At 40.6% G+C, this 22,655-nt stretch overlaps 1 protein-coding gene across 1 annotated transcript in view; it reads left to right on the top strand.

Moving 5' to 3' along the window:
* The first annotated feature begins 2,965 nt into the window (after positions 1-2,965).
* The window catches only part of FMNL2 (formin like 2), a 123,148-nt gene continuing 103,458 nt past the window's right edge, over positions 2,966-22,655 (top strand). Inside the window, exons 1-2 of the mRNA XM_015820317.1 lie at positions 2,966-3,032; positions 3,656-3,936. Of these exons, the coding sequence (XP_015675803.1) occupies positions 2,966-3,032; positions 3,656-3,936 (348 nt within the window). The remainder of the gene's footprint in view (positions 3,033-3,655; positions 3,937-22,655) is intronic.

Here is a 22,655-nt window from a genome sequence, read left to right as displayed (position 1 = left end):
TCATCAGCCAGACATACCCTTCTGAGATTCGAACCTGGGCTGTCTGCATGTTAAGCAGAGGTGTTAGCCACTAGGCCACAGGCTCTTTCTCACTTTGTTAGCTACAAGAGACAGGGGAAGAGGATGAATGCTTTTTTCTTTTAGAGCACCCTGTCGGCCCAAATATGGGAAAGAGAAGTCTTTTGCCTGTATCAGCTCAGCCTAGAGCCTGTGGCCTAGTGGCTAACACCTCTGCTTAACATGCAGACAGCCCAGGTTCGAATCTCAGAAGGGTATGTCTGGCTGATGAAAACCAAATAAGGTTTGAAATAGCTATCCCAGTACTCCCTTAATTCTTTGTTAGCAATTCAAATTTTGGAAAACACATATGATGTCGCAGTTAAGCGACTGCTGCCTGTGGATGGCTCTAGGCTGAGCTGATACAGGCAAAAGACTTCTCTTTCCCATATTTGGGCCGACAGGGTGCTCTAAAAGAAAAAAGCATTCAATGTAAATATATATATATATATATATATATATATATATATTAATATCATTACTGTACTAAATTTTAACTGTGTGCTGAAGAATCCTTATCAGCATTTACACTCTTCCCAAGCAGCTGGTAGTTGCCCTGTAGCACTGGTAAAATAACCACTTGGGAGGAATATTTGACAAGTGTACAATGAAGGCAACAGATGCTTTGCCACATGACACTTGAGGGGACAGTTTTGTTGCCTGCCTGTCTGGCGACCTCTTTTAGCAATAAAGAGATGTTTCCTTGAAATAGTGGGAAGCCCTGGTTTGATTAACAGGAGTACCATTAGGAGTCAATAATTTGTCAGTTTCAGCTTTTATGTTTGTGTGGTTAGAGCAGGAGTGGAGAAAACATTACCACCAAATTGCATTACTGTTCAGTGATAAAAGTGAAACAGCACAGCTGTGATAGTTAAAGTTAAATAATAATAGTTAAAGCCCTTGTATGTGTTTGAGGGCATTCCTTGTTTATTTGTGGATCAGTTCTGTGTAAATTGAAAAGCTACAAAAAGTTCCATGTTGATTTTTATTTTATTTTTTAATGCCAGTTTCTCTTGCCTCTTGAATTGCACAAGTTGTGTGTTGAATCAGTGTCGTTACATTTACATATTGTATTTTCCACCAATTTTTGCATTGCCAAAACTTTATAGGAAATAAAAGTCCATTTAATCTAATCCAAGAAAAGCATGGGATATCACTTTCAGAATATTAATATCAGGAAACATTCCAACCATTTGGACTATAAAGAACAACAACAGCAGCAAGAAATACTGGTTACTAATGGCAAATGCAGACCACTTCCATAATTCTGCCAAGAAAATGGTATGGTTTATTTCTAACTTTTTCCACTCTCCTCGACCCACCTTCCCAAAATTTCACAAGTAACCAGTGGAATCTGGATCTTCCGTAGAATTATTTATTATCTGATAGTTTAATGTGCGCTCACTTTTAACTATAAATAATTGCTTAGAAAATCTTAAGGCAGGGATAGGCAACTTGATTCTAGGCTAACTATATATTCCTAAAACTCTTGCATTTGTTTGGTTGTTTGTAACCTTCAACTGGGCGCAGTCGTGCAACGGCATCTTTGAATCAACATAACCCAAAAGGGGGGGGCTAACTTATTCAAAATCCGGAAACTATGACTCCCGTGGGATTGAAATTTGGCAAAGTTGTGGCCACTTCACTGCCGCTGTGCTGCTGCTCTAAGCTCTGTGAATATCAGTTCCAATCCTCCATAACAGGAAGGAAAGTGAGTGGGAAAGACAGCAGGAAGTTGGAAGTCGCTGCTGCTCCCACTGCTCCCCCCCTGTGTTTAGGTAAGGAAATATCTCTAAAGTGATGATCCAATGGATCACAGGTTGTTTAAGACTGCTAAAATACCCCACCACCCACTCTGTGGTTTGGATTATTGGTATTTGTAGTGATATCCCCCTGGAATGCTAATCCTGCCTTAGAATTTCTGGAAGACAAAGGTCTCTCTCTCATCTCTTTCTCTGCTGTTAACATTATCACTTTAATCTCACTTTGGCTAAGAAAATGTTATAAACATTGTTATTAATTGTGTTTTATATTTTGACCGCAGCTAAGAGGCTAATTTTTAGGGAGTTTTTAAAAAACCTTTTCAGTTTGCTCTAGGTTTACCAACATCTCTCATTGTAGTATTCAAGTCACAAAAAAGAAAGGAGTACCGAGGAGCAAATTTTGGTTTTGAAAAATCTGTAAGAGAAAAAAAAGTATATCTGTGTTTTGGCAAACTTAGCACAGTATTTTTGTTTATCATCCAACAAAATCTCCCATTGCGGCCATCACTGTCTTGCTTACTACCCATTTCATTTTTCTACAATGGGGTTTTCCAAGTCCTAACTGACTATCCATAGTAGTTTCCTGATGGTGTGCGAATATGTTTGAAAAGCTCAGCTGTTGCTAATGAAATGCCCAAGTTGTGAAAAGGATTATGTGTGCTAATGACTTCTCTTTCACAAGCAATTGGACAACTTTATGTAAGTAGGCGCTAATCAGTGTCAATAAGATTTGCTGCGGAAAATGGAAGAGGAAGTGTCTTAGCCTGTAGGCTCCAGAGAGGCTGAGTTGAATGCAGTGCCTGGATGGAGAAATTTGCTGCAAAGGCTCCTGTGTGACTAAGGAACATGAGGCCAAAGTCTCTGTGAAAAAAGTCAAGAATGGGGCTCAGTTGGGCTGCAAAGAATGGGGCCACCTAAGAATAATTTCTGGCCCATTGTTCTCAGTAGCCTGCACATGGGGGAAGACATGGAGATCAGCAGGCGGTGAGCATGGTGGCGGACCAAGTACTGGTGTGGGCGGGCAGGGTGGGTCATGTGCCTTTCCCATGCCAGGCCAGCCCCTGCAGCCCCGGGATGGCCTTGTTGGGCAGCAGTGGGAAGGGTGCCAAGGTGGGGGTGGCCAGGCTGATGCTCCTCTGGCCAGAATGGGGGGCCTTTGCCCTTGGGATCCGGGGAAGCCACCTTCCTGGCCTGGCCGGGTGCACCTGAGAGGTGAGCGGGGAGGTGGCAGCCCAGGACCAAAGAGGCAGGTAGAGTGCCAGAGGCTCGCGGAGGGAGCGGGCATACTTCTGTCAGTGTCCATGCTGGCTGTCCCTTAGCCACCATAACCAGAATGCTGCCGCATTTACCATATGTGCTGGTAGATGTCAGCCTTCCCTCCGGCGGACCTGGGCAGCTGCGGGTCAGAGATGGGCCCATTTCAGCATCTTGCCACCTGCTTTGCAGCTCCATCACAGTTCTCTGCCGCTGCGGAGCCGGAGAGCTTGCCACACCACCACCCAGATGCCCTCGCTTCCCCCAGGAATTGCATGTCTTTGCTTACCTGACTTCCAGCCCCGTCAGGTTTCTCTTTCACGCTTCTTCGCTACTGTGTGCAGGAAAACAAAAGAAGTTTGTGGGGGGGGGGAAGGTCAATCAATCAATCATTCTCCAGCATGAAGATGGAGAATCCACGAATGGGTTAACTCTGTCTTCCTGCCCAATTAGACTAAGTCTGTCAAACTTGCCATGCCTCTCCTGGGCTAGAATACCACCCAGTCACGACTTAGTCTGATGCCCAGAAGGACGTAAAAAAAGTTGGCTCCAGTTTCTCAGACTTATTCTTCATTGTTCAGGTTGTATGGTTCTCAATTTATTGGAGAGGCTCAACAAAGGTTTGGCGCCCAATACTATCCGCAGACAGGTGGCGGCTCTATCCACGGTGCTTACATATGACAATTCAGAGCCATTGGCTCAGCACCCCATGGTGCGCTCCTTTGTCAAGGGAGCGACTAACACCAAACCGCCTGTGGTTCATCAATATCCCTCTTGGGAATTGCCGCGGGTCTTACAGGCCCTTACCTCACCGCCATTTGAACCCATCAGGACCTGTACACTGCGGTCCTTAACTATGAAGGTAGCTTTCCTGATAGCCATCACGCCGGCTAGACGCCTCGGAACTGGCAGCTCTCTCTGTCAGAGATGATATATGCATTTTTCATAATGACAGGGTGGTCCTTCGATTGGATCCATCATTTATTCCTAAAGTGAATACCTTATTCCACAGGATGCAGGAAGTGATCCTACCAGACTTTTGTCCTCGTCCATCTCATGACTTAGAACATCAGTGGCACACCTTGGATGTTCGCAGGGCATTATGCCATTACATTAAGCGAACTTCAGCCTTTCGCAAGTCGGAAGCCCTCTTTGTCTCTTTTCAACCCTCTTCCATGGGGCAGAAGGTTTCGGCCTCCACTATAGGCAGGTGGATCAAAGCTTGCATTGCAAGAGCATATCAGTCGCATTCCCTGTCAGTCCCAAGCCATATCACTGCCCACTCCACCCGCAGCGCTGTGACATCCGTGGCGTGGGCGACACAGGCGTCCATTGGGGATATCTGTAGGGTGGCGACTTGGTCCTTGCCTTCCCCATTCGTGAGGCATTATAAGCTGGATAGGTTTGCCTCCGCAGACGCCTCATTTGGCCGGAGAGTGCTCCAGCAAGTAGTGCCACAAAGTGGGACACAGGCCCAGACTGATTCCCTCCCATAGGGACAGGGCAGCTTTGGTATGTCCCATCATGGATTCTCCATCTTCATGCTGGAGAAGGGGCGTTGTCTTACCTGAACACCTTTTCTCAGCATGATTATGGAGAATCCACACCCACCCCTTAGTGTCCGTCAGGTCCTGTGTCAGGGGTAGGGGAGCCAACACGTTGGACTGTCGTCAATAGCTTCGCCTTTGTTGTGACTGGGTGGTATTCTAATCCAGGAGAGGTGTGGCAAGTTTGACAGACTTAGTCTAATTGGGCAGGAAGACAGAGTTAACCCATTCGTGGATTCTCCATCATCATGCTGAGAAAAGGCGCTTAGGTAAGACAACGCCCCATCCATTCCAACTTCGTGAGATTTTTTTTTTTTGCAGAACAAGCAGGGTGGCGGTAAGGGACCGGTATACCATTGGTTAGCAGGGCACATGGGTCAGAGGGGGGGGGATCCGCCAAGTCTCATGGCAATGGCATTGGCAGGCGCAACACACAATGCAGCAAATGGCCATGGCTGGCCAAAACCGGCCGTGGAACAAGCCGGGCGGCATGAGAGGCGATGATAAGGTATACCGTAGGTTAGTTGGGCATGTGGGTCAGATCCCCCTCCCCCCAGCTTTGCCTTATCGCAGAGGCACTGGCAGCCTGTGCGCAGGGTCTTAAGTAGGGCTTACTTTTGGGGAAGGGCTTATATTAGGCCCACCCCCAAAAATCAACTTGGGGCTTACTTTTGGGAAAACACGGTAGATTCTGATTTGTCAGCACCATCCTGTAGTTTTCAAACAGTCCATTCAATTCATTTAACTTAATGGAATGAAAAGCACAATCTCCAATCTGAGAAATATAGATCAGTATTGGAGCTCTTTATTCTGCCCCCATGGTAAGCAGAGGTTGCTTAAATTAAGATTGAATAAACGTAGGCCCCTCTGTGCCACAACTCAAGTTTTATAACCTCCCCTTCCTGTAGTTTCCCCTCCTTCTTCCATCCGTCTAACCACTGCTTAGGGAATAATCTTTCAATCACCTGGCATCCATTGCTTTGCATTGGTTGAGCATCTCCTTGTTCTCTATCTCCTTGTTGTTATTCTTTTGATTCTGTGAATCTAAAAATAGCATTCATTGCTTCTCAAAATTGGATGGAGGAGGTCTCCAGGAATTACAATTGCTCATTTGGGCACGCTCAAACATTTACATGTGTACCGTAGTTGCTAATCTGTAACATTGGCATTCCTAGTAATGATGTAAGGAAAACTCTCCTTGTTCTCTTCTTTGCTTTTACCAAGGGTTGAAATCTAGAAATTTAGGAAGTCATGCCATCTGAAAATGTGCTTATGTTGCTGGATGGTGCTGATTAGTCGGCCACTGGATTTGGGCTGGTGCCGTAGAGGCGGCTGCCGCTTGCTGTCTGTCCAAAAGAGCCTTATAGCATAGGCTGACCTTCCTCAATTTTTTCAGTAGCATGAAGCATTTTTGCACGGCTGTTCTTCTTTTTTACCTTCCCTCTGTATTATTAACACAGGGAGATTTGTGCTAGCCACAGACATAGTGAGAGGTCAAATATTTTACAGTAAATTAGGGGGAGGGAGTGTTGTATGGTTAACTGTGGTGCAGCTTTTCCCAAATGACAGGCACTTCCAGAGGTGTTTATGAATTCCAGCACCAGCAGCTATCAAAACACCCAGTTGGAGGTGTTCGAATATGGAATAGTTCTAGACCATTGCTTTTCAGGCCAGTTTTAGTCGGTGCTTTTCCTCTCTGTGCTGGGCTTCTTCTCACTGCTTTGTGACTTTTACATTTCAAATAGTCAACTGTAATGAGCAACAATGCCACGCCAAGAGATTAAAAAAAAAGAAGCTGACAAAATTAATTTGGAATGACCAGCTTTATTGCAAATCTCTTAAGTCACAAAAGGGTCTAAGGAAAACTTCACTGATTAACATGTTAACCAGTAACAGTTTGATTTGGACTTAACATAATGTGTGAACCAGGTAATTGTAGAATATGATTAACATGGTTAATCAAATTGCCTAGAATAAATTTGGCATGCCTAATTATTGTAATTCTTATTCATTTTCTATATAAGCTTTGTGGCATCCACACCTTGTTTCCTTTGCTGTTAGGGAAATTGCTGTTTTAATTTAAAGGGCTATACATAATAACGCCCTTTTATGGGATCCTTTTTTTAAAAATTCATCTTGAAAATACTTGGAAATTGATGTCCCTGCTATATGTTTCTTTTCAAAGAATACTGTACATTACTCCTCATCCATTCCAGCTCAATAACATACTGAGGGCAGACAAATTGGAAAACTGAATTGCTGAATTTCTAGTTCACCTGATTTCTTTTATTTTCTTTTTGCTACTTCTAGCTGCTGTTCCAGACACTAATATCCATTCAGATATTCATCGCAGAAAAATCTTTAGTGTTTTTCGTTTTGCTCTGGATCCAATTCTGACCATTTCAAATAGAGGTCTGGAGAAGACATACTGTAGCATCTCTCAAAGATGGGCTGGGGAAATGGGGCTGGAGAAGATTGAGAAAAACATCCATTTTGGAGATGAAGTCGCCCCAAAAGGACTGAACTGCAGCATTGGAAATTGTGGATGTTGTAGTTTAAGTCTGTTTGAAAAGCTAATTTACAGCTGTCCTCTCCAAGATTACCCACTCCTTGGTGGTCTCTCTGTTTTTTCTAATGGACTTCATCACCTGCATTTGTGTTATTGTCATAGCAGCCTTGCCCTTAGACCTGGTTATAATGCGGTGAGGATCTTTACTCACCTTGATGAAAAGGACATTTTTTGACCCTAAATTTAACCTGCTTGCTTGTGTATATTCAGAATTGTGGATACAACTGTTCTTTGACTTCAGTGAATACTTACAGCTGTTAATATAATGGAAGTCCTATTTATAAGGGGAGTGGTTTTTTTTCTACTACTTAATCATGTCTGATTCACAAGTCCCTGCAGTTTTCTTGGCAAGGTTTTGCAGAAGTGATTTGCCACTGACTCCTTCCTAGGGCTGAGAGAAAGTGACTAATTGTAAAAGAGGAAGTGATGGAACCTGAGTTAAAAGAGGGATCAGCCTAGAATCCCTCTATACAGCAGGAGTGTCAAACTCACAACGTCACGTGACGTGTCACGACGTATCGTGACCTTTTTGCCATTGCCGACAATGGGGTGGGCGTGGTTTCACTATGATGCATCCTGCCCATGGGCCGGCAGTTTGACACCCCTGCTATATAGCCACAAGAGGACTAAGTTCAACCTTTCTTGAATTCCATGGATCTTTATCTAACCCCAACAGCATGCTAACTGTTAATTGAGAATACTTATTTATCTTATTTATTTAGGAAGTTTATATGGCAGCCTACTTGCTTACAGCGACTCTAGGTGGCTATAAGTCATGAAAACCCAATATAGAAAATAAAATAAAAATTAAAAATAATAACCCCAGCCCCACACCTATGTTAGAGTCCTATGCATAGGTTTTTTAGGAGTAATCAGTTTAATTGGATCTTCATGTGTGGATATTTTGCACCTGATGCTTGCCCAAGGTCACCCAACTGGCCTTGTTCCTAAGGCGGGACTAGAACTGTTTCCCAGTTTCTAGACTGGGGCCTTAACCACTACATCAAACTGGCAGTCCCTGGTAGCTACCTCTCCCTGGTGTTTGCTGACTCTCATACCTCTCGTTGGGAGAGGGAGTTGACGAAGAAACTCCACTTGCTAGGTTTTATGGGGGATGCTCTGGGAGATTATGGTCTCAAGGACGCCCAGTTTAGGGTAGTCCAACGGCTTGTGGACATAGATTTGCAATATTTAAGAGCCAGAGCTAACAAAACCTGCTCCCCTTTGATCTTCAGCCATTCTAATAATTATGGATTGAGGATGGCTTCATATTTCTATACTCTAACCATCCCCAATTATAGAAGAGTCTTTTCCCTAGCCCGTTTCAATGTCTTGCCCTCAGCTCTACTTGATGGGTGATTCAAGAGGCTCCTGTTTAGTGAGCGACTATGCCCCTGTGATAGGGCTGAAGTTGAAACTGTGGAGCATGTCTTATCATACTGACCTATGTATAACACAGGCAGAATTAAATTATTGTCTCTCCTTGGAATTGATCCCTATGGTTCCAATGTTAGTAATTTGGTCCTATATTGTCTGGGGGATGGTTCCCCCTATATTACTTCTCAGGTTTCTAAATTTCTTTTAAGAGCTGTAACTATTAGAGGAGAACTATGTAATTCCCTTTAGCCAAGGCTTCTGGTGTTTAAATGTTTGTGATTATATTTTTCTTGTGTTTTTTTTCCTGTTGCACTTGCATTTTGGTCTGTGACCGCAAATAAATTATATATATACATCAAACTGGCTTTTGTAAAAGGAAGTTTAGTGACAGACAACTGCGTTTCCCTTTGTGACTTTGTCTCAGAGCTTTTGCTAGCTTGTGCAGCTATTTTCATTCTGGGTCATACTTTGCTCTTCAGTGAGGAGGTGATGAACTGCTTAACCTAATTTCCATCTGAGGGATTTAATTCTCAATTGGAGAAGCTAGGAAACTTGATTTAACAGAGATGTCTTTTCTTTAGCAGCTCTGAAGAATGCTGATTTCAGTACTTCCCAAGGGACTTTCTCATTAGGGGAAAAGAAACACTCTCACACACTGAATGAAACTCTTGCCTGGTTTCGTAGCTTGGGACATAGTTTAACAACAAATGTGTGTTTTTTTCCAAATGAACATTTCTTCTGAGCAAGGTTAATATAGGTTAAGACATGTTGTTCTTACTGAATTCAAATTCTTAAAATAGTTTCCAGGTTTCCCCTTTTTTCATATTTAAACATTCCAACATTCAGTTTTTAAATTAACCAAGAGCCTTTTTAACACATCCTCTTTATCTATATTTAGACTCCAGAGTAAAATCTTCCACTTCCAACAGACATTAGGTTTTAATGTCTTTTATTTTATTTTAGTCTGGCTTTGTAAAATGTTTAAATATGTATATATTTCACTGCTATCTTTGCTGCTGGATATGTTTTTATTTTTAATAAAATGCTTCGAGGGCAATTATCCCTCAAACTGTATACAATGAACTGACTAAAATAAAATAATTCAAGGAATTCATAAAGAAATATTTACAGAATGTGAGATTTTAATTTTCAAAGGTTCTGTCTCTGAAGAAATTGAGGAAGTTAGGACTACCACAATAATCCTGTTTCCAGAAAAATAATGCAAAATAAATACACATCAATTTGGCTTTTATTCTGGTTGTTTGCTCATTTTGGTTATTACTGTTCCCCCCCCCCCCCAGCTCTACATCTCTTTTAAAAAGTGGCAATTAGTCCTTCACACATTGGGGTTGCAATATAGATTCTCAAAGGTTCTATGACAGTGGAAAAAGCAGAGTGATATATTCTGCTTTTCTGTTTAAAGCAAAGAGAAAACGAGGAATCATATAATCAAATTTCAGGAGTAAGACAAAAAGATATCAAGAGCTTCCTCGTATCATTTAGGAAATGAAATAAGTTTTGAAGAAGTTAAAAAGCAAAACCTTTTTTCTTTTCAACAAAGGACGCAGGACCCTTAATAAAGACTTCTTCTGTCTCAATAAGGATGTTTTAGTTGTGGTGAATAATACTGCAGCAAAGTGACTGACTATGTGTTCGGTGTATGCTGTCTTAAGACACTGGCTAATTCTTGTCTTGTGGTCAGATTTCACAACTCTGCAAGCGGGATTCTCTTATTAATGGAGCTTATTCAGAGGGAGACGTGACAAGGCTTGAAATCCTTGGGGCACAATTTAGTAACTTGTGCTGCTTCTTCTTTTTTATTTCTATTGTGAGTAAAGTCCTTAGGGGCAAAGCTGGTGTAATGATGAGGGACAAGGTGGGAACAGTATGCACACCAATTACTGATGTTGGAGAGTGACTTTTGAACTAGAAATAAAGCGAAGGGCTTCTGTGCTGCTCTGACTTTTATTTGTTTGCAGTGTGGGGGTGCTATAACAAGTCACCTGCAGCTGGCTGTTAATATTCCATCTTAAAGTAGGAAAAATATATATGTTTTTACTTAAATACAAATATGATAACATTATCAACAAGTATGAAGTGACATTGGGCCTCAATCAAGAAGCAATACCTTTCAAGTGAATATATAGGAAGCTCTTTAATAATCCTGGATTATCTCCCAGCCTGATAATGTTCAGGAAGCTATTAAAGTAGACCTGGCTATGCTCCCTATTATTTTCTATTTTTCTATCGGATAGACTACACCAGGAATTCAATTGCACAGAAAGGCTGCAATGCTTATATTGAGAGTGGGCTATATTAATAGACCTTTGCAAGTTCGATTGTGTTGTATCTCTTTCCCCTTCTTATACTCCCGTGAATTAGGGAAGCATGTGTTTGAACCTCTTCCAGATATTGTCTCTGTGTTATGGACTTAAGATATGTTTCTCTTCTTTTAGCGTTGATAAAGCTTGCATATCTTCATTAAGGTCATCTTCCTTACTCTCTACACTCTGGGCCTGTTCATGATTCCATCTTTGTCTTTTGTATTTTTTTTTTAATTCTTAATTAGAGTTGTTGATAGTATGCAGCCTATAAATTGTATTAATAAATAAATACAGAACTGCTTTCATGTAAGCATGGTTTGATTATGATGTATTGAATAAGCTGTAATTGGTTGGGCTTACACATACTGCTTGTGAGTAAAAGGTTAAAAGCTATTCTCCAAAGCGCCTGAAGGCAGGACAAGAAGCAACGGATGGAAACTAACCAAAGACAGAAGCAACCTAGAACTAAAGAGAAACTTCCTGACAGTTAGAACAATTAATCAGTGGAACAACCTGCCTCCAGAAGCTGTGAATGCTCCAAAACTGGAAGTCTTTAAGAGGAGATTGGACAGCCATTTGTCTGAAATGATATAGGGTTTCCTGCCTGAGCAGGTGGTTGGACTAGATGACCTCCAAGGTCCCTTCTAACTTTTTTTATTATTATTATTATTATTATTATTATTATTATTATTATTATTATTATTATTATTATTATTATTATTACCATTTCTCCCCAAAACATCAAGCTTCACAAGCCCTTATCTTAAAAAAGTACAAGAGAAAGAACGAAGTTGCTGCCTTAAATTGCCTCTCTCTACAGGTTTCTCATTTGAAAGTAAAGTACTGGTATTCTAATACAGTATCTTTAATCTCCTTTCTAATCAATATACTAATCAGAGCTCAGAAAAATGTGTACTTCTGTATTAACCGTTTCCAGTGCAGGTTGCTACATCAGAACTCAGACAGTGCTAAGCCATCTGCCTCACAGGGCGAACCAGATAGAAATCACAACCACATGAACTAATTTTACTTTCAAGAATGAATGGGAATGTACGTGTCTCCCAGGATAACGTTGCGGGATCCAATCTGGGTCAGTCAGCAGGACCGAGGTTTTGTTTTCTGAGTTTTCAGACGTGGGCTGGAGCCCCTCCCCCCCAGGAACTTCTCTCTCCTGGAATGTGTGCTTTGGACTGTTCTCTGTGTGGTATTTATATGGTGCCTGTTGTGTGTGGCTTTTTAGATGTTGACTGGGGTTTTGATGGCTGGCTATTAAGTCATTGGCTGTTGTTTGCTTTATTTTATAATTCTTATTTTTATTGTAAAACTACATTGACAGAATTGTGCAAGTCTGAAGATACAATCCTCCCAGTTTCCTTACAACCAGAGAAACTAGGTAAAGCTTCTTTTGAGCTTCTTGCCGTACCGCTACACAGCTCCTATGCCAGTGATGGCAAACCTTTTAGAGACCGAGTGCCCAAAAACAGGGCCTGCCCCCACCCTGCCTGCTCCGCCCCCACCTTGACCCCACTCCACCCCACCCTATCCCACTCCCTGCCCACTGCCCCGCTTGCCCGCAGGGCCACCCACCGCCTCCACAGCCCACCACAGCCTGCCCAGGTGGCCCAGCAGCACCATGGCAGCCACACCCTCTGCCTGCGCCCCGCAGAATCAACTGCGTGTGATGGGGCACATGGGCAGAGTCTTGTCCCCACTGCCCGGCTGCCATGTTCTTGGCTGTGCTGCTCCACATGGGCCGCGGTCAGGGGCGACTCTCCTCCGGGGGGCTCTGGTGAGGTGGGGGCCATGGGGGGAGGTGGGGCTGGGGTGACAGTGCGCATTCCCACAGAGAAGGTTCTGAATGCTGCCTCTGGCACTCGTGCCATAGGTTCGCCACCACTGTCCTATGCTATCTCTTATCAGACTGTTCCCTTGACATGTCTCTTGGCTCAGACTCCCAAGGTCTTTCCCACATACCACTATGTTCTAGTTAGTAGATGGCTTTCTAGAGTCTTAGATCAGATACTGTATCTCCATTTTCCTTTTAGAACTTATACTATTTTATTAGGGTTCCACTTTTTTAGCAAGTAGCTTTGGTTGGTGGTTGTGAAAGAGGAAAAGGAAAAGCCACAGGTGGCTTCCAAAAATGGCGCCCGCAACGAGCGTACCGCGATAAGGGATGGAGGCCTGGGGCTTCCTGGAGACTGCAACTCAGTGAAAAAGGGGCCGTTTCCCAGTTAGGCACTGTGCTGATCCCAGCGCAGTTAGCGAGGTGAAAAGGGAACGGAGGCCAAAAGACTTCTTGGAGTCTGCAGCTCAAACAGAGAGGAAAAAAACCACCGAGCGGTTAGGCGCTGCACTGATCGCAGTGCAGAGAGGGAATGATGAATTCACGAATGGATTGTTTCCCACCAAATATAAAGTAAGGAACCACACAACCTGCTCAATTAGATTCAGTCTGCAAAAACTGGGAGCCAAATTATCATGTCTTTTCTGGGCACAGACTAAGTCGTGACTGGGAGGTCTTCTGGCCCAGGAGAGGCGTGGCAAGTTTGACAGACTTAGTCTAACTGGGCAGGAAGACAGAGTTAACCCATTCGTGGATTCTCCATCATTATGCTGGAGAAGAGCCATTTTTTTCTAAGGGGCATTGCAAGGTGCAGTCCTCTGCTTCTTCATGTTTACTTGAAATTGCTGGGGAAGCTCACCCATATGTTTGGAGTGTGATATGATCGGCAGGAAACCCACAAACTAGCAAATTAATTTCACATTTGTGGTTGTCTGTTTTTCTATTAAAGGGACTGTCTGCCACACCTCTACCTTTCAGTTCCCTAATTAAAATTCATAAGGCCTACTTTAGTAGTGTTTCATTGTCATCCTTGCTGTGGAGGAAAAGATCTCCAATGCAGTTTTTCTGGCTTACTAATGTTAATAGGGTTTGCTGCTAATTTAACAGACTTATTAGAATGTCATCTTCACAGCAGTTGTCTGTGCGGTAAATCTGTACTTTGCCTTCCTCAGATCATACTAGAGATGATATCTTGTCCCAGTACCCGGAGGTTGTTGGGACCTGGATGGGATGAAATTGTGAAGTGTAAAGTGAAACCTAAGCAGAAGATAGAGTTGTTCTTTGCAAATTGAGTCTGCAGCAGACTTTAGCGTTGCCTTCTGATAAAAGAGGGACAGCCCAAAGCAGCAGGTCAATTACCTGTGGTCTTCCTGGTCTCATAGCTATTGCTGAATGGGCAAGAGGAGACTAAATTCAGCTATGGCTAATGCACCAGCAAGACAAGTAACAAGTAACAAGTTTTCATTGGTGCTTGTTTGGATTATTACAATGTGTTGTATTTTGAAGACCAAAAGTTGCAATTCGTGCATCACCATGAGCACATCAACTGGTGCCGAAAGCCTGCATTGCTTCCATTAGATTTATTGTTGCAGTTCACAATGCAGGCTTTGATTTATGAAACCATATAAGACTTAACACCACAGTACTTGCAGGAGGCCTTCTCCAACTACAATTACGGCAACACTAGGAGAAGCCATTGCTACTAGTCCTTGACATCTATTTCCTTGAAATGTTGAAGCCTATCATTAGTGGGCATCTGTCTTCTGGAACAATTTCCTTATGGAGATTAGAGGTATCCACACTTGGTTGGTCTCTAGAAATGTTACAAACAAAGCTTTTTCAGAGAATAGGATTTTGGAGAATAGGAAGATGATATCTGTGTTTTGGTCTGTTTGGATACTGCTACAGTTTTGTGTGATTTTATCTTTTTATGTTCGATTCTTTAATTATATTGATTTGATTTACCGTGGATGCTTTCATTGTTTATTTACTGTAAATATTTTAATTTTATTTTACTGTATACTTTCACAGTTAAGTCTGAGCATAGCAATAGGCAAGTTTACAATTTAATAAAAAATTATATCATTTCTTTCCTGGTGATGAAATTGTTGCTTCTCTTCAGATTTTACATATATAAGTGTAAATTAGTAGTAGTAGTAGTAGTTTTGCAATATTTATGTAGTTAAAATTTATCGTAACCAATCAGTTATAGAATAACATCCTGGATCCAAATATATAAATATTTTTGGTATTTTGGTTTCTATCTTGGTAGTTCTTTGATCAACCAATTAATGTGATTTAAATTTCAAAAGTTTGGAACGCTATTAATCCAGAATACCTGGTGAAATTCTGGCATTTTGGGTTTTTTTATGACTAAATCAAGGACATTCATAACTGGTTACCATAGCAAAAGAAAGTTGGCAGCATAATTCAGAACTGTAAATCCTGGTGCCTTATTCCATTTCTCGTTCAATGAAATCAGCAAAAGAGTGGCACTCTGAATATACCATAAGGCATCCAGTCATTGCTTTCTGTTTTAATAAGAGCTTTGAGAACAGAGCAAATAGACAAAATGAATCAAGCTGTAACACAGAATTTCTACACAGTACCGTAAGTATTGTCATGCTAATTCCCTTCTCCAACCCAGATTTGTACAGTTAAAATATATTGCCTAAGCTCACATACATTGTTCATTACCTAGAGTGATAACTATGACTCTGAATAAAGGTTTTGTGCTTGGGTTTTACTATTTTTCTCACCGATTCATTTTCCAGTGAGCTGCAATGATAAGAAGACCTGAATCTTTGTTAGAGAATTGAACTAACTAGACTATGATTTTATCTCAAAAGCGGTGCCTTGGCAAATTAGAACTGTTAATCAACACAGTTACTGAATAGTTCAGTTGGGTGATTTCCCCCCCCTCTCTCTCTGATCTTTTGGTGGCACACGAATGCCACAGTTGGTTCAGTGTTAGTTGTGAACAAATGCTGATGTGATGCTGACTTCTGAAAGCTCTGGGTTCCTCCTAATTTGGATGTTCTTCTTGGATTGTTCCTTCCTCGCTTCAAAATGAAGGAAACTTGCAAGCCAGCAAATTCATTCTCTGCTTCTAGATGCCTCTTTTCCTGTTGGGACTGTCACTCTTCATCTCCCAATTAAAATTTTATGAAGCCCAATAGTAGCATGTCACTCCTTGCTATTAAGAAGAAACTTTCCCGAACGATTTTGCTGGCGTGGCATTGCACTCTTTTCTGCATTCATAGGATTTATTGTTAGACTGCCATATTCACCACTTTTGCTTATAGTACAGATCTGGTGTCACAGAGAATAGACTTCTCAGTGCATTTGTTCATAGTTTTTTTTTTTAAATGGTCAAGGAGCATATTTTGAGGCCTTTTCAGCTATGCATAAGTACATATGGACTGATGCATGGAGCATGTATACTTGTATGTGTGGTGTTAGAACTATATTTACTTATTCCACTTCTATCCATTGGACAAAGCAATACTTCTAAGGTAAACCATCATATTATAAAACTCTGCCTGCAAAAACATTCATAAGCCTTGAAGTCTGGCAAGAAATATCTTAATGCCTTGTTTTTGCACACTTCATATTCCGACGTTCTTTACTGTCCTAGAAGAAATTTGAGCCTTCTACATTTAAACCAGACGGGGATCTACAAACTATATCCCAAAGTATAAATCAGGAGCAGAGGTTTAATCCATCTAGACCAGGAGTAGGCAACCTTGGCTCTTTTATGACTCGTGGACTTCAACTTCCAGAATTCCTGAGCCAGCAGTAATACTTCTATGATACTATCAGTTAGTTTAATACACCATGATGAGTATTAGTTGTTCTCTATTTTTTTTCCTTTGGGTTGGTAAAGAAAAGATTATCACCACTATTGGAGCTCCATGTTTGCAGCACTTCAAGTTGTTTGCAATTATAGGAGAAAACGGTAGTATGAAATTATTCCAGTTAGCAATTAAATCTTTTAGTAATTATAGGGTTATATCTTCTAGTGTGATTTGGAATTAAATGGATTCTGTTGTTTTTGCATTTTAATTAAGTATGACTCCAAGGTTGTGGTTAATTTAAATGCATATTTGATACTGAGCAGATTAATGCTAGTGTCAGCAGTATGTGAACAGTTTGGATTGGTGATTGGTTGTTGATCAAATGGAATTAGTGATTTATCTTTAAGATTTTTATGGCTCTAAAAGAACTCTTTCATAAAATTACCTTTGCATAATTAAGAAATAGATTGATCTGATTTATATTGTACTTGTTTGTGTGGTCAATAAGTTAAATATTTGCTTCATTGTCCACTATACTTTTTTTGTGGCAAGTATTAAGGATTCCACTATTGCTTCTCTTTTTATAGCTTTCTGTAGTGTGTTAAATTTATAATGACATCTGTAACAGCCGAAGGGTGCCTGTCAGGAGACGTTCATTGTGGTAGTATCTAGACCAGGGGTGTCAAACTCAACTTCATTGAGGGCCGCATCAGCATTGTGGTTGCCCTCGGGGTGGCAGGGTGGGTGTGGCCAGGGTGGGTGCAGCCTACTGGGTGGGCGTGGATGGAGTGGGTGTGGCCTACTGGGTGGGCATGGCCAGCTCTACATTGTTTGCATCAAGGGTGCCTGTGGGGGCCTGGGCAGGAATGGGACAGACCTGAGGGTCTCTGGCAGAAGGTGGGTGGAACTGGGGCAAGCGCCAAGGCTTGGTCCACTTCTTCATTCCTCACAAAGGGTGATACCTCCCCAGCATGCACCCAGGGGGCAGGGCCAACACAGCAGGGGCTGGTTCCTCGGTGTTTCTAGACGACCTTGTGGAGCTAAGACTGAATGCGTTTCAGCATAGATGGCCACCACATTGTACATTGGCTCCCGGCCGGCCTGGGCCAGGGCCAAGGCAGCGGGGGCCGTTCCCTCATTGTTTCCAGGATGGCTTCGCAGGCCACATGAAACCACTTCGTGGGCCATATCCGGCCCCTGGGCCTTGTGTTTGACATGTCTGATCTAGACTATGATACACCTTGGCTTCTGAGATCATATGTATGTGCTTCCCTGGTCCATTTGTCGTGCTTTAGTTCTGTGGCAATATCATTATGATTTAATATATTTTATATATTGTTGCATTTGGTCAAGGGTAGATAGATAGGATTCGGAAAACTCATATACATGAATATATGGTAACAACATTGTGAAGCATTCTCTTGATTGGTTCCTTCCAAACTAAACTAATTAAGCTATGTTTCATCATACACAATGTTCCTATATTACTTACTCAAACTTTCAGATTCAGAGAATGACCTGGCAATTCTGTATCTTAAATACACTTCATGGACTTCAGCATTATTTTACTGTTATTAGATACATAAAAGATGCATTGTCAGAAATGAATACCTAGCGTGGCTTGCAAAACATGTTCATTTTTAGGGGTATGAAAGGACAAGCAAAGCTGATCTCCAGGGTCAAAAGGAACAGTTTCAATTTCTGTTAATATCTCATCTGGTTTAGAATTTCATGGACCTAGCTTTTTTTTTTTTTTGGCAATTAGCAATGCCATCTTTCAAAGCAAGTACACAGAATCCTGTGATTCATTTATCTCTTGTACAGAAGACTGCGGAAAAAACTCAAATTTTTCTCATTTGGTTTCCAGGTTAAATGCAAGAGAGAACGTTTGCTGAATGTCTGATTAGAGGAAAGTCTCCTTAAGATACCCTAGTACAGGGGTCCTCAATCTTGGCCACTTTAAGACTTGTGGACTTCAACTCCCAGAATTCCTCAGCCAGCATGCCTGGCTGAGGAATTCTGGGAGTTGAAGTCCACAAGTCTTAAAATGGCCAAGATTGAGGACCCCTGCCCTAGTAGGTACAGAAACTTCCATGCCTTCAGGCTGGAATGCTGGGTGTTGTTTGGTCCTGTTTGTTACAGTGGGAGTTTCAACAGTTTCAGTTCATGAAGGGCTTCCGCATTGGGCTACTGATGCTTTTATGATCTGAACCTGACTGTTCTTGATCTTTGGCCTCCTATTCAAGGTGTTGCTTTTAAGCTGATTGACTAGGCAGGACACCTTAGATAGCTATGTTGTATGGGAATTGTCTTTGTCCTTCAGACTGCTTATAATGCCCTGTCCTGTCTCTTATCATACTCCCTTATTAGCAAAGATGGTGGTAGGGCAGGGACAGAACAGTACTTAAATAGCTGACAATAGTGTAAAGAATCTGCATAGCGATATTTGGCATGGATGCTCAACGGAAAGGCCATATTGTTTTCTTGTTAAAAAAGGTTAAAATATTTGTGGATAGCTTTAGAAATATGTACTTTTTCCTTGCAGCATATTTCTCTCTTCCTTATGGGCAAGTGGGTAGCAATTCTATGTCATTGGTGTTGACTGTGGTGTGAAACAGTTGTTTCAAAGTAAATGTCATCTCCAGGGCCAAAGGAAATTCTTCTGACCATAATAATAATTTGGATTGGTGAATATATAACTGTTGAAATCGAGTTAGAGAAAGCAATGTATTGATACCTGAAGACTAATTAGTCTATGAGTATTATGTCTGTCAGAAAATGGGAAATATAGGGGTTTTTTTTTAAGGGCTAAAAAACAAACCTCTGGACATATGGCTTTCAATTGAATTTTCAAGTCCAATTAGATTTAGCTATTTACAGGAAATTAATTTTTCCCTTAGGATGTCTGGGCTGGTTATCAGATGAGTTAATTGTTTGTATATGCTAAAAGTACATCCTAATGGAAGAGTCTGACTTTGGACAAAGTGTTCTCCATTTTATGGCCTCAGTGCTTAATCCTTATACAAAGATTTAGCACTTAATTTTGCCCTTAATTCTTCATTTTTTAAGTACACTGATAAACTATTTGTTTAGTTTTTTAAATATAATTTATTAATTTTTTTAACATAATCACCATTAATATTTGGTAAACAGCGTGTTGTCCGGGTTTATATTTACAAACAATCAATAATAATTCGTTTGTATAATTCCATACTCCACATAATAGCTTTCCTTGATTTTCTCTTCTTCCAATAATATTCTCTTTTATCAACTTTAAATTAGTACATTTCATAGTATTTTAATAGATAACAATTGAATATAAACATTTTTCTAGCATTTCTACAAGTAACAATCACATCAATATGAAGCTTCTTTTCTAATTAATCATCTTAATCATCTGTTATTAAAGTTCTTATTTAAATTTATTTTCCCCACAATGTTCAAAAACATTTTTACCTGTTAAGATTTTCTTAGAGTTAATTACACTTAAATATTTAAGTCTTTTTCTTCATACAAGCCATCCCAGCAGTTTTACATTTCTCATATCTTAAAACCAAAACAAAGAAAAAGAGAGAGAAAAAAAGAAATAATATACTACTTGAAAAACATGTCCCTCTTAAGCTAAATACATTTATGTCCAAAAGATTTTCTATTCTTTTTAAGCGTATTCAAACCAATATTTAATCTTTAAGTATTCCGTCTAATAAATCCACAGCTAATCTTTTAAAACTAGTTTTAGATAGTAAACTATTTGTTTAATACAGTATCTAGATGAAGCACAGATTAAAAATTGTCAGTTATTGTGCTGCTGGAAGAATTACCTAATTCTCGATTACTTCTTTCCAAACAACGAATCTGCCATCTATTTTGTAACAATGTGTGACAACCAGACAACAATGCGTGACAACCTTTACAAATGTCTGAATTGGACAAACAAGCTCTACGTAAATGAGCCATCAAACAATGAAGAATTGTGTCAAAAATAAGCAATCTCAAAAACACCACTGTTGTCAATTTTCATTTTGCCTCATCTTCCTGTGGATAGCATCATTTTTTTTGTACATTCTATATTGTTGTAACTAAGTGATATTAAACTTTTAATTCAGGCACCAGGCTAGAAAGCCAGAAAACACAAATTCCACCTTAGCTATGAAAGCCAGCTGGGTGACTTGTGGCCAGTTACTCTGCCAGCCCAACCCACCTCACAAGGTTGTTATTGTAGAGAAAATAGAAGGAAGAAAGAGTATTAGGTAAGTCCTTTGCCTTGAGTTATATATTGCAAAACTTTGCAAATGAAAATAGCAATACCACACTATTGGGGAAGAACACTGGAAGTTTTTAAGAAGAAACTGGACAGCCATTTGTCTGAAATGGTATAGGGTTACCTGCCTGAGCAGGGGGTTGGACTTGATGACCTCCAAGGTCCCTTCCAACTTTATTATTATTATTATTATTATTATTATTATTATTATTATTATTATTATTATTATTATTATTATTATTATTATTATTATTATAATTATAGAAGTTCACGGAGGTTGTGATATAGCACATTTGAAAATCACCATCAGGTTAGGAATTTTGAGGCATTTCATTCTGGGTTGTTTCAGATGCAGTAGAAAATAAAGCTGATAGTAAAAGTTTTGGTAATTTTGTATATACTGAGGAAATTGCTGCATGGATCAGCTGTCTGATTCCGAGAGAAAGTTCAGTCTTTTAAAGAAAATTGGTTTGATAATGAAGACCTTCCTGTATGTGACAGCCTTTAATTGGATGGATGTAGAGCCTTAAGTGACCTGTGAGTCACACACAACAACTGAAAGAGAATATAAGATCATATGAGTAGCCATTTATGTGGCCACTATAAATATTCTCATATAAACTACCTTGTTTTCAGGGCTTCTGTAATATGTTTTTTTTTTTCCTTTTTAGATTTTAGGTGTTTTTCTTTTAACAGAAAGCATATTTATCAAATGTTACTGTCCGTCTTGAGTGATTTAACATCCTCCTCTTCACCTCCATCATCGTGCTGTTCTGAAAAGAACTTCAAATCTTTTATGCATGAGCCCTTTTTTCCAAATACATAAATTTGTAATTAATGAGTAAAGTGAATTAATGAAGCCTTTGACATTTCTAAAAATGCAAACTTAAGCCTGATACCAAGTTTGGAAAACACAAAAGGCTATAGAGTTAAGAATATTTGCCTTTTGCTATTAGAATCATTCAGACATTTTAATGCAAGAAGCCTTGGAAGGGAGAATTTGTCAGAAAGATCTTGACTTTCCAGCAATAATCAATACACATATTGATTTAGAATGGAATTAACAAATGGTAGGTTTGTTTTCATCATCATTGCATAATAGTGAGTGGAAAGCTGATATTTAATTCACACAATTATTGTACTGACTTATAGAGGTAGTTTTTAAATGTATGACCACAATTGGGACTGGAAGTTCAGTCACTAAGCGATGCAATCATTAAGTGAGTGAGTCATCCCATTAATTTGTGATTAATCAGAGTGATTAAGTGAGTCATCCCACTGACCTGATTTTACAACCATTTTTACTCTGGTTCTTAATTGAATCATGTCGTTATTAAGCAAATCATGCAGGCATTAAGCAAGTCTGGCATCTCCAATTGACTTTGCTTATTGGCAGCCAACTGGGAAGGTTGCAAATCACTGTCAGGTGACCACAAAATGCTGCAACCATTGCAAATGTGAATCAGTTGCCAAACTCCTGAATTGTGATCACATGACCACAGGAGTGCTGCAGATCAAGGACAAGTCGTGTCACTTTTTCCAGGGCTGTCATAACTTCGAACCATCATTAAATGAACGGTTGTAAGGCAAAGATTGCCTCTATTGCGTTTCATAATTAAGCTCTGTAAGGCATCCAGAGTCCTGGTTCCATGTGATAGATATGTAGCGCTACCTCTTCAGAGGCCGCCAATGCCCAGGCCCTCCCGGCCACAACCCCCCTTGTCCAGCCTTGCGGTAATGTTCTTTAGAGATCGGTGAGATGTCTTACAACCGGAACTCATGCAGCATTGATGGGTGGCAGGCTCTTCTTGCTGAAGCAGGACTTTCAGGCACGAACTTAACCGGTCACAATGGTTGATG

Source organism: Protobothrops mucrosquamatus, unplaced genomic scaffold (assembly GCF_001527695.2).
Source record: "Protobothrops mucrosquamatus isolate PMUCROS unplaced genomic scaffold, P.Mucros_1.0 scaffold1118, whole genome shotgun sequence".
Taxonomy (NCBI): domain Eukaryota; kingdom Metazoa; phylum Chordata; class Lepidosauria; order Squamata; family Viperidae; genus Protobothrops; species Protobothrops mucrosquamatus.
The sequence above is the reverse complement of the archived record's forward strand: the minus strand, read 5'-3'. Positions and strand labels throughout refer to the sequence as shown.